The sequence below is a fragment of the Ascaphus truei genome, chromosome 10 (assembly GCF_040206685.1).
Source record: "Ascaphus truei isolate aAscTru1 chromosome 10, aAscTru1.hap1, whole genome shotgun sequence".
Lineage (NCBI taxonomy): Eukaryota > Metazoa > Chordata > Amphibia > Anura > Ascaphidae > Ascaphus > Ascaphus truei.
Window position 1 is genome coordinate 41,258,550 of NC_134492.1, and position 15,921 is coordinate 41,274,470.

Consider the following 15,921-nt stretch of genomic DNA (forward strand, 5'->3'; position numbering starts at 1 on the left):
AATAACTGAAACCAGCGTAGCAGATTCAGCCTTAAAACTGAATTGTGAAAAGCATACTATGCAAATCAACTTTTTAATTTAGCACAAATTCAAACATTGCTTAGATCAGGAGACGACTATCAGCAAGTTTTTATATCAAACCACATCATCTATTCCTCGCACAATATGCGTATACGAGACAAAAATAAATAAAATAGGCTTTTGCACATTTCATTTTAAATCTGCACATTTTACACATCTTGGCATGAAATTGTGCAAGAAAATCAGTTTTACAGTCTTCAAATGATTATAAAAGACATACATGTATAAATTCATCTTTTTTTCTTTGTCCAATACACATTTTCATACAATTTAGAAAAGGCTATTCTAAGAGAGATATATATATATATATATATATATATATATATATATATATATATATATATATATATATATATATATATATATAAGGTTTGGGTATATTAAAAATCTTCACCCGCTTGCTAAATGCTTGGTCCGTGGGGATGTCACAGTGATGCTAACAAAATGGTTTGCTGTATTTTAAAATGTAGAAGGCTGTAAATTTGTAGCGGGAGTGTGGCAGTGTAAGAAGGTACCTTTATATTTTTCAATAAGAAACTGATTTTAAAGCTGCAGACCAAGCAATATTCTGTTTTATTTAAAAAAAAAAAAAAAAAAAATGAGTTCTGCACCCTAAAAAAAAAAATTATATATGCTATAAGTATTTTCTCAAACAACTCTGAATTACATTTTTAATTATGTTATCAAGCCTTTTTAGTTTCTATAGCAACCATTTACAAAGTCACCGATACAATTGGTGCATTTCTGTATTGACATGATATCTAGTGACTGCCTGGTCACATGATCATCCCCACAGAACTTTGCATCTTTGGTCCTCTTCTGCTGCACCGACAACCATTTAGTGAAACCCCCAAGCCGAATCGTCACTGATCGATCGGCAATTTAGCTAATTACTCAATCATTGTGTGGATTGTATTGAGGCACACATTAAAGGAAAAGCAATGTAAAAAAACGGCAACTTGGACTGCTGCTTTAGGCCGCGCTTATAGTGCCGGCGACGCGACATCGCTCGAAAACAAATGCCTTGTCGCCGCCGCCACGTGCGCTTATAGTAAGCGCGACGGCGACAAAGCGATGGGATTTTCGGAAACCGGGAAGCTTTGATTTTTCAGGGGCTGTCGCCTCATGTGACAGCCCCTGAACCAATCAATGCCCTGGTCGCCCGCGAGGCCGCCGCCACAAAGCAAAATACAACTTTCGCTAGCGGTGACGTCACGCTTCGCCATCGCAGGCACTATAGGCGCGACCTTAAAGTAGAAGCTTGTAAATATAAAGTGTTGGTACTCAGAGTTGGTCAAGTATTGGTACTCCAGACCCATTAGTACCACCACAACCTCCAGACACGGGGCATGTGTAGTAAGTCAGTAACGATTTGTCAAAACCATCTATGCACACATTAATACTCAGCAAGAAATGGCTGGGAGGTGTGAACAATGATTCATTCACGCAGTTCTAGCCAAGCCCATCTGAAAATACAAGTGTAAGCGTACACACACCTAAGCAACCTTTCTGTTCGTGCACATCCCAGATCTTACTTTTATTTGGTTATTGCAAAAAGCAACAGCACCCAGTAGGTGGCACCACAATACTAAGAAACGGGAGAATCCAGTGATCCATGGGCCCTGAACTATTTCGCTTCTATGCACAGCATGGGATTCAATTTCAGGCATTTGCTTTCATGCCACATGCTGGTTATAGATTCCTTGCCATAGCAGTTCAACGAACCAAGGAGGTGCAGAGGATTCTGGGTATGTGTCTGAAAACTAAAATAAAAAGCAGCAAGTGCTAAGCATGTTTGGTTGCAGTGACATTCAGTTCCTGGAGGTCTTATAAAAATGAGGATATTCTCTGTTACTGATGCCCCAAGTTAAGGCAACAAGCCAAATTTATACCTTGAAGCCAGGTTCCAAAAATGTGCATCTTGGACACTAGAGGGTAAAAAAACAAAATCAAACATTTCTGTATTCTGATCCCATATTTAAAGTTTATTTATTGTCTACTTCACCCCAAGGCAAAATGCCTTCATCATCTGCTTAATTTACAGGTTTAAAAATAATAAAACACTACACAGGAGATGGAGACACCTGGTTCCAGGTGCTAGTGACAAAATCTGATCTGCCAGGTGATATCATCAGGACTCATCCTATTCACCCCAGGCCCAAGATTGCAGAAATCTTGGTTATGTCATCTGGCTCAAGCTGCTGATGACATAGCCAACAGATAGGAGCCTGACCACATCTGTTAATAACCTAAACCAGTGCACATGTAATGGAGAGGGGGCACATGAAACCAATAAAGGGAACAGTCACACCCACTATCAAAGTTATATGTATAACCCAGTCACTGTGAGCCATGCTCCTCCAAGACTGAATGATCAGATATTGGAGAATAAGGCTATTAAAAAGATGTAGATGTTTAACATTTTCTAGGTAACCACTTGCTTTGGAAGGTTTCCCCTCCTCTCCAACCATCTGAGGTAGTAAAAATATAACCCCCCCCCCCCAGTTCTTCTTTCACTTGGGAGGTAATTCTGTTGCCATCAACAGCAGCCACATCTTGAGGACAATACTGTGAGTGACGAGTATGATTCCAGTGTTCCCTTCATTAAAAAAACAAACACATTGCTACACAGTGACGTTTTCATGTTAAAGGGAGATTAGGGCCATATTCAGTAAGCAGTGCTATTGCATTAGACACCTTTCTGTTACAGGAAGACAAGTCAATATGGCATAAGGAGCCTTCCAGCGCTTAACGGTTGTCTCATGGCAAAGCACATATTGGCAAATCGAAGCCAAAATCTTTTAAAACCCCCAAAATATATTTACCACGGCGTTCATTATGAGGCAGCCCTGTTCTCCAGGCATGTTTTATTTATTTTTTGTGTAAAAAAAAATAATAAAAAAAAATAATAAAAAAAAATAAAGAGGAGTTACACTATTGATATTTTTCGCAACGTGTGATAGACATTTTATTTCATCCCAGGAATCCTGCGTTTGTAACCTGGTGTCTCCGGCATAATACACTAAAACAGGTTATTCATTAAGCTCCATTACAGGCCAACACACCCCATGCAACGTTAATTCTCATGAACTGGGATGAGAGTTAATCTGTAACAGACCTTCAGAAATAAAAACCACACCAAGGCCCAGCTCCACTGAAGGGGCCCAAGCATTAGCACACCTATACTCCTTTAAAATTGAATGGGAGTAAAGGCATGCTTAGGCCCAGATCTGCAAAAGGGAGCCAAGCTTAAGATCAAACACAGGATCCGAGAAAGGAACCAGCAGTTTCAGAGGGTACCAAGAAAACAAAAAAAAACAAAAAACACATTTTTTTTAATTGAGCAGTGCAGATATTAAAGGTGTTTATCATCATTATTCATTTGGTCTACTAAGTGGTACTGTCCCACCAAATTCACCTAAGAACGGGTGAACACCGATTATCATAGACACTTTACCCCCATCCCATTAACACAGCATATGACCAGATAACAGACCAAGAACATAGAACAGAACCTAAAAATCAGACTGCAGGGACCAGGCACAAATTAGCTTCTTGTAATGGCAAGTGGTCTGAAACATACCCACCCCATAACATGGCTTGGATGATACCATCCCGACTACAGGCGATCAAGCTCTCTGTTCTAGCCCTAGAGGTAACCCTTACAATACCAAAGCTTGGAAAATACTTGTGGCGGCAAATAATGTTACATAAATTGTACATTTAGACAAAAATAGATATTTTATATATATATATTTATATATATTTATATTGGATTTTGAGGTGTTGGTTTGGATTTCATTTTTGCAGTAGTCGCTGTGGTAGTTCAAGTTTTGTTATTTATTAAGCCCCCCCTTTACCCTTCCTGCCCCAGTCCAATAAAAAGTAGAAGGAAAAAAAAAAAAAAAAAAAAAAAAAAAAAACAACAACAAAGGCATTGGTGTATTTGTCCATGGCTTCTCCATTACCCTCTTCCCAGACAGAGAGACCAGTAAAGCTCTGCAGGAGTTTGGTTTGGTTCCAGTCATAGGGTAACCCAACTCCTGCAGCGCACTGGACACCATTTAAACCTTCGACAGAGAAAACGAGGGCAACACCTTCCTGCAGGGGACATCACTCATCAGGGGTCTCTCCAGCAGAGAAGAGGCATGGTATATACACACACACACACAATGTATTGGTGGGCAGTGTTTACAGATCCAATGAGTTAATCCAGGATTTAAAGGCACTTTAGTGAGGTCGGCTTCTGCTGGACTCAGAGGCGTGTCTGCTCCGAGGGCTGCTGTAACCGTTCGTGTAGCCATTGCTCTGACGTTTGCTTAAGCCCCCATTTAAAATATCCTGGATGTGCTGAACGATCAGGTTGATGGCGACTGTGGGAGAGAAGCAGAAGTTAGAGGAATTGTTGGACCGCGCAGCATTATTATTATTTAAGGGACGCAGAAGGCTGTAGGGTCACAGTAAAGATAGTCCCATAAGGACCAACGCCATGGTCACCCAGTGTCCCTCTCACTGCTGAGAGCGAGTATGTGCAGAAGCTCAAGGAAGCATTTCTGTAATGTCATGGGATATTCCCTCAGGGGCAGTGAGACTTTGAAGAGAGGGGTAGGTTTAGGAAAGGGAGGCAGGTTGCCAAAAATGCGCGGCGATCCACCTCCACCAAAACCAATGTAGAACCCTCATTACCAAGGCATCTGTATCAACATCATTTGGAAAGGAACACCACCCCCTCCGGTTACAAGGTGTCACCCATTGCCTACCCCACACAACATATCCTCCCAACTACCAGCTCAACAAGACCCATCCTTCCTACTCAATGGTGCAAAGCAGCTGTGTGCAATAAAATAGGAACCAGTCTTAGTTGCTCCCATCTCCTTTTAGATTGAAACCACACTAGGCATTAGACACCTGGTTTCAAATATGAATAAAATAAAAGGTGGTCAGACAGAAGAGATTACATTAAAGCTGTTATGAGCCTTTCCCTTAAGTAGAGCCGCCCTTTAGCACAGCAAGGGTTAAACATTGAATTCCTTAGCAAGTTCTATGCTTCAGCACATTCCTTGGGAGGAAGCCATCCAACTGACCAGATCTCACCCACCCATCCTATTTATACAACAAGGCCAGTGAAAGGGTTATTGTGTGCTACTGTGAGGCCTGCCAAGGTTAGAGCCAACTAACAAGGTCCGACTGTCGCTTTGCTGCAAACCTAAACAGACGGGGGATGAACAGATACTTCGGTGTTATCGGGTCTTTTCATCCCACGGCCTCTAGAAAGCAGACCCCCCCTTCCCCCTCCCATCTCATCATCTTGCTGGCAGCCAAGTTGAGCCAAAAACATGCCAGAGGTGGGTTGACAAGAGACCTCCCCACTTCCTGTCTGCTGTACGGGGGCTGTTAATGTATCGCTCGGCCAATATAAAAAAGGGAGTTTTTATGCAGTTACCTCCTATCTATGCGTTACGGGCTCGAAACAGGTTAATGATCAGCTTCAGACTGCGGCTTATTCACGGGGGAAAGGCCAGTTTACAGAAATGAGCCAATCACTGTGAAATGTTTAAGGGGTTGAATATGGGCGCGTTAACCCCTTGAGTGCCAGTGACACCAGTTCGTGGAAAACATTTTTTTTTTAAAGTATTGATACTTCTAAGTGTCCTTCTCCCTCCCCCTCTAGCAGAAATATGAAGTATTGACCGTCTCACATTAACCATTTAAACAGGTCACCGCCATTAGCACTTTGTCCTAGGAGAGATAGCCCCTTTAAAAAATACAGCACAAAAAGGTTTCAATCTCACAACACAGCAGCAGAATTCAGCAGGGGTTTATTTTTTTAAATTTAACCCGAGGCCAGGTAGCAGCTCTAAACAATGGCAAGTTAGTACAAAAGTACAGCAAATTGCTGCAAGTTACCTGCAGCCCAATATGACCCTCTTCCTCCCCCCCCCCCCTCCCATTCTACATCCACCTCCCGCACGCTACTCACCCAGATTGTCAGCGCCTCTGGGAATGATCACATCAGCATATTTCTTGGTCTACAAGGCAATCAGAAAATACCAGAGTGTGATTAAAATAATAATAAGGAAAAAAAAAAAAATCACTAAGAGCTCTCACGCTAGCAATCCATCTGCTTTCTGTTCATCAATGAGGGCGTCTGACAGCTGGAGGCAGAAGAATCTGCAGGATGTGGACACAACCTTGTGATGAACCAAACTCCAAAAAAAAAAAAACCCAGCATGCCTTTTGTGCTCCGTTTTTCAGCATTGATCAGTACGGGTACGGGCATCCATCAATACAGGTGTAGAAAACGCACAATGTACACAGTCTTCACTCAAAAACATGGTGCCCATTTCTCTTTCTTTGGCTGCGCATTAATTGCAGCCAACAGGATTGAGCACAACCAGTCTTAAAACGCAGAACACTTATTTTTCTATCCATGCACGTTTTTGCGCCCATAGGATGAAGGTGTGAATGAACACGGAAAATGTTGACGAGAATGCTGGATTACTTTTCTACCCAAGTCTGGTTGTCAAATGATAAGGCAGCACACCATAAAATACAAATATTCATCATCAGTATACATTTATTTCACATGGTTAAGCAGCATGCGTCAGTGTAAAATACAACGCAAAGTCCCTGGAGTCCTGCTGCCTTTGTTTGAAACGGTGATCAAGAAACCAATCCTATGCGCCAGGGAAGTAGAGCAGAGAAAAAAACACAGAAACACCGCGCACAACGCTCATAGTGCATTAAAAATTATAATGTTCAATTGTGCAATACAGGTGAGTATTAAGCGTACATTAAGGATGATTTAAAACAGCATTTCAGGGATTGTTACCCAAACGCCAACCAGGTGTCTCCGGGGCGATGTCATCTAGGTTGGTCACAGATTGAGGACTTGTAGATGTTGGGATACACTTCTAGTACCCTTGGGTCGTGTCCGCTTTGGCAGAAACGAGTTTAGCTGGTGAGGGTGATGGCTTGTGGTGAATCACTGCATGCCTGCGGCTGCCCGACTCTCCGTCTCGGAATGCGTGACGTCATTCTCCCGCGACAGTGAATATCGCGCGCCTCAATCTCCTCACCGATCCAAATTCAGAGTATAGACTTTAGGATGTGCTTGTTCACTTGGTAATCGAATCGCAGTCTATTCCAACGCGTTTCGAAACCACAGGGGTCTCTTCATCCCGGATGCAGTGATTCACCACAAGCCATCACCCTCACCAGCTAAACTCGTTTCTGCCAAAGCAGTACCAAGGGTACTAGAAGTGTATCTCAAGATCTACAAGTCATCAATCTGTGACCAACCTAGATGACATCGCCCCGGAGACACCTGGTTGGCGTTTGGGTAACAATCCCTGAAATGCTGTTTTAAATCATCCTTAATGTACGCTTAATACTCACCTGTATTGCACAATTGAACATTATAATTGTTAATGCACTATAAGCGCTGTGCGCTGTGTTTTTGTCTTTTTTCTCTCTGATCTAGCTCCTGGGGGTGTTTAAGCCACCCCTGTCGACACAGCTGCAGACGCTCATTCTCAATTACCTATTGGATCACGTAATATTGTCCAACCCTATATCACTTGGTATATACAGTGGTTAAATCGGAGATAGGTTTTAGTTGCGCACTTTATTCCCTTTGTTTCACCAGGGAAGTACATTTCCTCTCTTTGGCCCCTGATCAGGGTGGAAGATTGTACATTTTAAAGCAACAGTTTGTGCTGATGGCCAATGTCCCCTTTCCCCCACTTCCTTTGAGATCTAGCACAGGGGTGCTCACAACTACAGCCCCCCAGACCCCCCCAAAATGGTAAGGTTTTAAGGATATCCCAGCTTCAGCACGGGTGGCTCATTCAGTGGCTCAGTCGAAGACTGAGCACCCTGAGCTAAAGCTGGGATATCCAGAGAAGGAGCGGCTCAGTGAGTAAGAGACACTGACTGGCACGGAGAGTTTGAAGCAGGGGAACCTGGCTCAATTCCCGGGGTCGGCTCCTTGTGACCTTGGGCAAGTCACTTTATCTCCCTGTGCCTCAGGCACCAAAAACAGATTGTAAGCTCCACGAGGCAGAGACCTAACCTGCAAAATGTCTCTGTAAAGCGCTACGTAAACCCAGCAGCGCTATACAAGAACATGTTATTATATTATCCTTAAAACCTGACCTGTTGGAGGGGTCTTGGAGGACTGGAGTTGTGCACCCTGTGCTAGCAGACGCCAGACAATACAGTCCATACTGCTATAATAGAAGCTGAGCTCACAATGACCAGGGCTCAGTATAATAGGTCATTTTGGAAACGCCCAACAAATACTTTTATAGCAGCACCATCCCTCCATTTTGGTTTGTTTTGTTTTCAAACCACATTTGAGCCGTGGGGCCCTCCAGAGCTGAATCGCACCCTTTAGGGAAAATCAAAATAGCCATGAAAGAGGATGCAGTTGCAGCTGTGTAGTGGACAACTGCACCAGCCATCTTTAAAATGTCCAGCATCACCAGGAATTAAAAAAAAAAAAGAAAGAAAGAAAGAGAGAGAGAGAGAGAGAGAGAGAGAGGGAGGGGGAGAGAGGGAGGGGGAGAGAGGGAGGGGGAGAGAGGGAGGGGGAGAGAGGGAGGGGGAGAGAGGGAGGGAGGGAGAGAGGGAGAGAGAGAGTGAGGGAGGGAGAGAGGGAGAGAGGGAGACACCCTAGCTTGATGGCAATTATTCGTACAACAAAAACCTGTTTCTCAAGTCGGCGCAAGAAGAAAAAAAATACAAAAACAGGAGCTGCCGACCCTGTCACTGCGAGTACGCCAGTCCTCTGTCGTGCTCTCACATATGGAGGTGGTGAACTGTTCGCAGCAAGAGATACATTTGGGAAGTAATATGCGGGTTACTCACAGGCAGGCAAAACTCTTCGAAGGCTGGTTTCACAAAAGTGATGTACTGCGAGAGAATCTGTTCCAGATCCCTTCCACGCTCGTTGATGTCCCTTAGCACTGCGTGGGGAGCAGAGAGAAACAGACACCGTGGTAAGATGCAGTTCAGCAGCATTCCTCATCAGAAGTTATTTATATGGAGTTTATGTATCTGGCTCAGTACAATGGGGTGTTAAAGGAACAGCTTCAGCCTGCGGATTGTCACATTGGTGCTTTCATCCCAATTTGGACGTTGAAATCCATCTTAAAAGTTTGCGCCAGTTCAGGTCTTTAAAACCTCAACGCCACCTTGGCAAAATATACTGGATTTGCTAATAAATTAAAAAAAAAAAAAAAAAAAAAAAGTGTGAAAGTTTGAGAAATCTGCCCCCTCTCCCATGTATACAGCTCGTTTCATAACATGACAGGATGGGTTTTATTAAAGGAGCAATTCCACCAAGACGTCAAATTGATCCTACTTTTAGCTCTACGAACCTTCTGACCCCCGAGATACTTAACGGTACTGTTGCACCTTCATGGAGAATTCAATATCTCTGCCAGCATCTGCAGTGGAGCCCGCAAGATTTGGCATCCATATTGTTTCCCCAAGAGGGAACTTTAAACCCAGTTCCTTCAAAGATAATCAACTAAGGAACCAGAGTCACCCCCCCCCCTCCCAACCCCTACGATCCTGAAAATAGTGGTTGAGTTTCAGAGGATCCCCCGGTACCACTCCCCCAAAATAACTTTGCATGTTTCCTCCCAAAACCGCAGCCTGAGAATAGTATGGGGGATACAATTCAAAATATTACCAAGTTTACACATACCTATACAAAAAGCTGTTCACTTCTTTCATGCCCTAAGGGGCGTACAATCTACCAGAGAATTGTATAGCTTACAGGGAGACCTGGACTTATAAATTACACTTGCATCTGATCTCTGGATTCCCTGATCACCTGCAGCAAACCTGAGAACCAGCAAAAGAAGCCAATGGAACCTTCAGTGCCAAGTCACATAGTTTCTTACTGCTGGTCTGGGAGATTAAAAGAACTAGGACCAAAAAGTGAACCAATGGCAGCGACACGTTAAATAGGTTAAAGGACCGGCTTTAGAAAATGTTTAGAATACCTGGACATTAGCCAGTGTGTTTTTTTTTTGTTTTTTTTGGCTGGTGTCTAGGTGCGCTAGCAAAGTAGGTTGGCCGGGTGACGCTGGTTGAGAATGAGATGTTTCTGCTGATCTAAGTTGCATATTTGCACTTCTGTGCCCATTGCAGTGACCGGCGCTGACCTCACCTCTCCGGGAGAGCCGTGTGTCTGCATCAGTGTCCACAAAGAGTTTCATCTGGAACATGTCTCTAATATCCTGCACGTAGAAAGCCAGGATTCCTTCAAACAGCACTACATCTGCAGGATACACAGCCAGAGTCTCCTCCTTCCTACAATGACCAGGAAGCACCCAAAATAAGTGAGACTGAAAAAAAGAACATGTTCCTCTAGCACAGTGTTTCCCAACTCCAGTCCTCGGGCAACCCCAACAGGTCAGGTCTTAAGGATATCCCTGCGCCAGCACAGGTGGCTCAGTCAAAATGACTGAGCCGCTGATTAACCCACCTGTGCTGGAGCAGGGATATCCTTAAGACCTGACCTGTTGGGGTTCCCTGAGGACTGGAGTTGGGAAACACGGCTATAGTAAAATATAGGGGCAAATAATGGAGGTACCATAGCGTTCAACCTTATAAAAAAAAAGTCCATGGAACTCAAAGTGCTATGCGAATTTGTGGAATCAAGTGTGGCAGGGCGTGGGACACACACACACACGATACATGAAAATGATGTATATAGGACTATGTTCAAGGTCACATGCACCCATTTAAGGCCCCTTACTGGGTAGGGGAAGTATATAGTACCAAGGTTCTAGCACCCACATAAGCAGGAAAAAAAGCATTAGGCTTTTGCTTCAGGGTATAAGCATGTGTGGCTCTGTGTGCATCTTTGTACAAATGTGTATGTGCAGATCAGGATCAAGGAGCCTGTATGTGCAAAATTACCAACACACAGATGCAGTGCGGTCAGCAGCAATATATAAAGGAAAAAAAAAACAAATGGTAGAAGCCCCCACTAACAAAAAGGCATTTGCAATTACACAGGGTACAGGCGGTCCTCGCTTATCCGCTGGAACGCGTCCCGCAAACCGCAGCCGGATAACAAGTCCATGTTAACCCGCGGCGGTGAGCATCGGATAAGTGGTTCTGATGTCAGATAAGCCGTTCGACGAGAAACGGGCCGTCGGATACCGAGAACCACCTGTATTGTGTTTCCAGTAACATCAACCCAGAGAACACCAGGGGGGGAGAAACTGTGCCCCCTTTAAAACTGTTGGTAGCATTACTATTCGTTACAAAAACAAAACTAAGTGGACTACATATGAGAAGGTTACTTTACAGTATGTATTTATTTTACAACATGGGAATTGCCACCCTAATTTACAAAGCCGCTATTGGGGCATGATGAACCGGATGAAATGAAAGTGATATTCTGAGAGTATTGGGTACTTGCAGCTGAACAAACACTGTGCAAGAGCCTAACTAGAAGTGCTTTAAAGTACCAGCGTTTTTGTCAAGCTGCCATAATGAATTCTCCCCCCTCACTGGTAAATGGCTTACATAGGACAGATGTGCCGTCAGATTTGTAGGACCGAAGCAGGGTGGGATAACCGGCTCTATGAGAGACAGTTCTGCATACAGGGCAGGGGTCAAAGTGCCACCTTTAAGAAACACTGAAACTGTTCCTACGTTGACTGAATATTTTGTTAACCTAGGAGTACCAGGCCCCACATGGCACGCGAGGGTTTAAGCACGTGGGCAAAAAATATAAAAATCATGGGACTCCCAAGAAGATGCCAACATTTCGTTAGCCCCACACAGCCCACCCAGAGCTGCGTCCTGCACCCCCTATGGAGGCAATTAGCTCAGGAAGCAGGGTGTCCTCATGGGAGACACACACACACACACACACACACACACTTCTCCATTACCTAGAGTGGGAAACAAAGTCGTACACCGGGATCTGCACGGTCTTCCCTTCCATGATCTCTCGGAGTGTCTGCAAGATGAGTTCATTGTCAAAGGCATCTGCACAGAAAAGAAGGTGCGGGGGGGGAGGGCGTGAGCTGCTGGTGCGGGGGACAGGAGTCAGACAGGGGAAGTCTACTGTAACCAGGTGGTTTAAACCCATCCACCAGCACAACATTACTTCACTGTGCCCTGCGCCACTTACAGCCATTGAGACTGTATGCCAGCACCTGGTACTTTTTATCCCTCCCCGATACAAATGCACATACACTGACACATGCACGCAAACTGTTATTCTGGAATCGTCGGCACACGAAAGTCGTGACTTTAATGGGGGAATCTGGGCAATACAGCTGGGTTGGCGGTATCAGAGATGACAGAATAAAGGGCCACTGATGCAGATAATCTAAAAACGCAGTCATGGTAGTATATGTAAGGATATACACAGACCCACATACAGACGAAATTAAGTCTGCACATTTCTCCCCTCTCCCACCCCCACATAAATAATAAAAATTAGTGGGATAAAATGTCCTTTTTACATTTTGGACACTTCAGGGCTGATATCTAGAAAGAGAACAGTTGACCATATAAGAATCTCCTGCTTCCACAACACCACAGCCCAACATGAGGGTGATCCTGGCCCAACAAGAACTTCTCTGCATTAATGTTGCTGTGTCCCATTAAAGAGGTGTTCCTTGCTAAATCTTAACCTCTTTGCTGCCAGATGGGCCAGCACCCCATGGCAAAGCAGAGCATGAGACAAGGTGTCTACAGTCCATTTCTTAATTAAAAACTTTGGACTTGTTAAAACATTTGTAGCCATTTGTATTATGGCCGCATCTTACATTTCAAGAGAACAAAACTAGTATTGCATCTGTAATAGAAGCTTTATGTGGTTTGGGCCTGCCAACCCTTGTACACGAGCAAGAGTATTTCCTACCTGAACTAGAACAGTCACTACTGAGCCAAGAAGAGAAGAAGAGCTCAAAAAAGGCAAGGTAACTGGATCCCAATGCAAGGAGAGGTGCCGCTTTGGTACATTCATAGGACAGAACCATTTAAAAACAAGAGACAAGCAATGCATTCTCATTTCTAATTTATGGTGGGAAAACTCTACTTGAATTGAACTGTTGCTGTGATGTCAGGTCAGAAATTAGAAGGGCAAAATACATAAAATAAAAATAAAATCAATCAATAAACAATACTTGGGACAAACAGAAGCCCTACTGGAGGTATGCATTACCAACAAAAAGGCTTACACCTAGAAAGAGTATGACATGCTGGGCATGGGAAAATTGGTGCACTAAAAATGGTTATCATTGGAGGTCTAAATTTATACCACCATGAATGATCCCATCCCAGGGATTATTTTTATCAATTCAAAATTATTATTCTATATATAGTGGTGCACTTCAGAAAAAGCTTTACAAGGATCAATGGAGGTGTGGGCTGTTAGTTTGGTCATCAACCGCTCATCTCAGAAGATTTTACCTTCAAGGCTCCTTGAAATGCTTTCTTCACATGTTTCTCTCTCCCCCACCCTTCCCTATGCTCTGTGTATACAAGTGACAGCCCAGAGCCGTGTCAGGTAGAACTTACCTGGGTGATCAAAGTTGAACTGGCCTTTAAGTGCTTTACTCTTCTGCTCTGGAGTTAGTATACGGTAGAAACTGTCCTGACTCAGCATGACCACCTGCTTTTGATGATGGTCCACCTCATTCTGACCCAGCAGCTGCACAATCTTCGAACACACGGACGACTGTGGCAAAAATAAATAAATATGTTTTATTTATTTGATCTGTCAGACAGAACCACATAATGTACAATAATTTCAAGTTCCAAATAGGTCTACTATTGGATAGGTGGAGCGCCCAAGATTGTAAGCAGCAGCGGCTTATTTTTATTTATTTAACACATTCGATTGGATTTTGATAAAGTTTACAGCACAGTCGATGATGCTTATTTTGTACCAAGTATCATTTATTATTGTAGCTGGAAGTACCCGGCCTTGCTTGGGAATTTGAAGAATCTCTCTCGCTGTGCCAACTTACTTCCTCTTTTTTGTCTGCTGCCTGTGTAAACTTTATAGCTACCTGACTCGTCTTATTTGCCACAAGGCTATGTGCATTATGAATCCAAAATGTAGTGTGAGGTGCACTGCAACAAGGAGCTGGTCATATGGCAATAAAATATGATTTATTCAAAGCTGCATTTAAAAAACAGTGGAGGGTACAAAGCTCCTACGCGTTTCGTGCCGTGAGGCACTTTATCAAGGAGTGAACGAAACGCGTAGGAGCTTTGTACCCGCCACCGTTTTTTAAATGCAGCTTTGAATAAATCATATTTTATTGCCATATGACCAGCTCCTTGTTGCAGTGCACCTCACACTACATTTTGGATTCTCTTGTACTTTGGACGTGGTTGCACGCTCGAAAACCTACAGGGGAACAACAGTAAGTACTCTCATATATTTATAGGCTACCCTAATGAAAAGGAGAAATGATGACACTTTCATAGACATCTCCAGGGAACAGTGTATTTCCACATGAGGAATTGGAATTGCACCAGAGTTAACATATTCCCCTGTATGGTCCCCTCTGTATACAATGAACTGATTATGTTAAGGGACCAGCATTTGAGCTCCCACAGTAACCTGCATGTGTGCATTATGATGTACCTGGTAGGCAAAGTATCTGACAGGTAACAACACCCAGTAGCCGACTTGCTGGTCAGAGAAAATGTAATAACTTGCAAAATGTGGTTCTGATATCTTAAGATGTGTCCAAATGCATAGCAGACAAACATTTTCCAAAATATACAGTAGATTCAGTTGCTCCTTTCAAATACATTTTTTATCCAGCACTGCAAAGTTGATTTATAAAAGGATTGTGCAGGTAAAGAGAGCCACTGGACCAAAAAGATGAGTTTTTTTGTACCAGAGATGCAATGCAAATTTTTTTTTTTTTTAAATAAAACCACGATATCATTAGAAGAATCATTAAGCAGCAAGACGGATTAAGAAATTAAATCAGTTAGACATTTCTAAATAAAAAGAGCATTATTATTGTTATTAACATTGGCATTTTAGGGCAACCCGTACAAAGAAGCCAAAGTGAGCATTTGTATCAAGTTGGATCAGGGAAACGCAACGGATCACACATGGAAACTCTGGAACCTGTGACAGCAAATCGTATTAATAAGTGGACTTTATCTATTCATGGAGAGGAAGTTCACAGATGTATGCAAGCAGCATGGACATATCTGGAGGCAGAGAATGGCCCATTAGTGGCGTGGTGTTAGTATCAGTTATACAGTATCTGACACTGGTTCTCACGGTTCCTCTTCTAGAGATAAAAAAGGTAGGAAGGTACCAGCCTAGTTAGTGTGTGGAAAGCAACAATTGCAAGATGTAAGAAGTGTAGAAGAGTTGTTTATCGAAGCGTGCAGCTTGGGAATCTGGTACAAAAAGCAGCACATATTTAACACACACACACACACACACACACACACACACTAACACACACTAACACTTTTCCATTGATAAATCTGGCGCAGTTCTTCAGCCATGAGACTGATAATCGCCGGTCCTAGAGTGTTCGTAAGCGGAATTAGAATTATTGTATTGAATAGAGAAGACAGATGTTTAATATAGTTCGCCCTTTCAGTAGTAAAGCGGTTGAAGACCTAAAAGAAATGGGAAGGTAAAAATCAGCCAGTGCCAAAAAGGGAGCAGAAGGTAAATACAAAGAGAACAGATAGACGACAAATACACGGCCAAAGTGAGAGCGCGAATTAATGGCAGGAGACCTGATGAAAACCATTTCTGCATGTACAGTGCAAATATTTAAAGAGCAGAGAGCTGGAAAACAAACAGAA

At 43.2% G+C, this 15,921-nt stretch overlaps 1 protein-coding gene across 4 annotated transcripts in view; it reads right to left on the reverse strand.

Annotated features, from left to right (window-relative positions):
* Positions 1–663: 663 nt before the first annotated feature.
* Positions 664–15,921, reverse strand: part of UCK2 (uridine-cytidine kinase 2) — a 70,838-nt gene continuing 55,580 nt past the window's right edge. For all 4 annotated transcript variants that reach the window (XM_075616804.1, XM_075616805.1, XM_075616806.1 and 1 more), the window contains exons 2-7: positions 13,645–13,804; positions 12,006–12,102; positions 10,265–10,407; positions 8,953–9,050; positions 6,062–6,110; positions 664–4,454 (exon numbers count right to left, since the gene is read on the reverse strand). In XM_075616804.1, the coding sequence (XP_075472919.1) occupies positions 4,312–4,454; positions 6,062–6,110; positions 8,953–9,050; positions 10,265–10,407; positions 12,006–12,102; positions 13,645–13,804 (690 nt within the window). In that variant the 3' untranslated portion in view covers positions 664–4,311. The remainder of the gene's footprint in view (positions 4,455–6,061; positions 6,111–8,952; positions 9,051–10,264; positions 10,408–12,005; positions 12,103–13,644; positions 13,805–15,921) is intronic.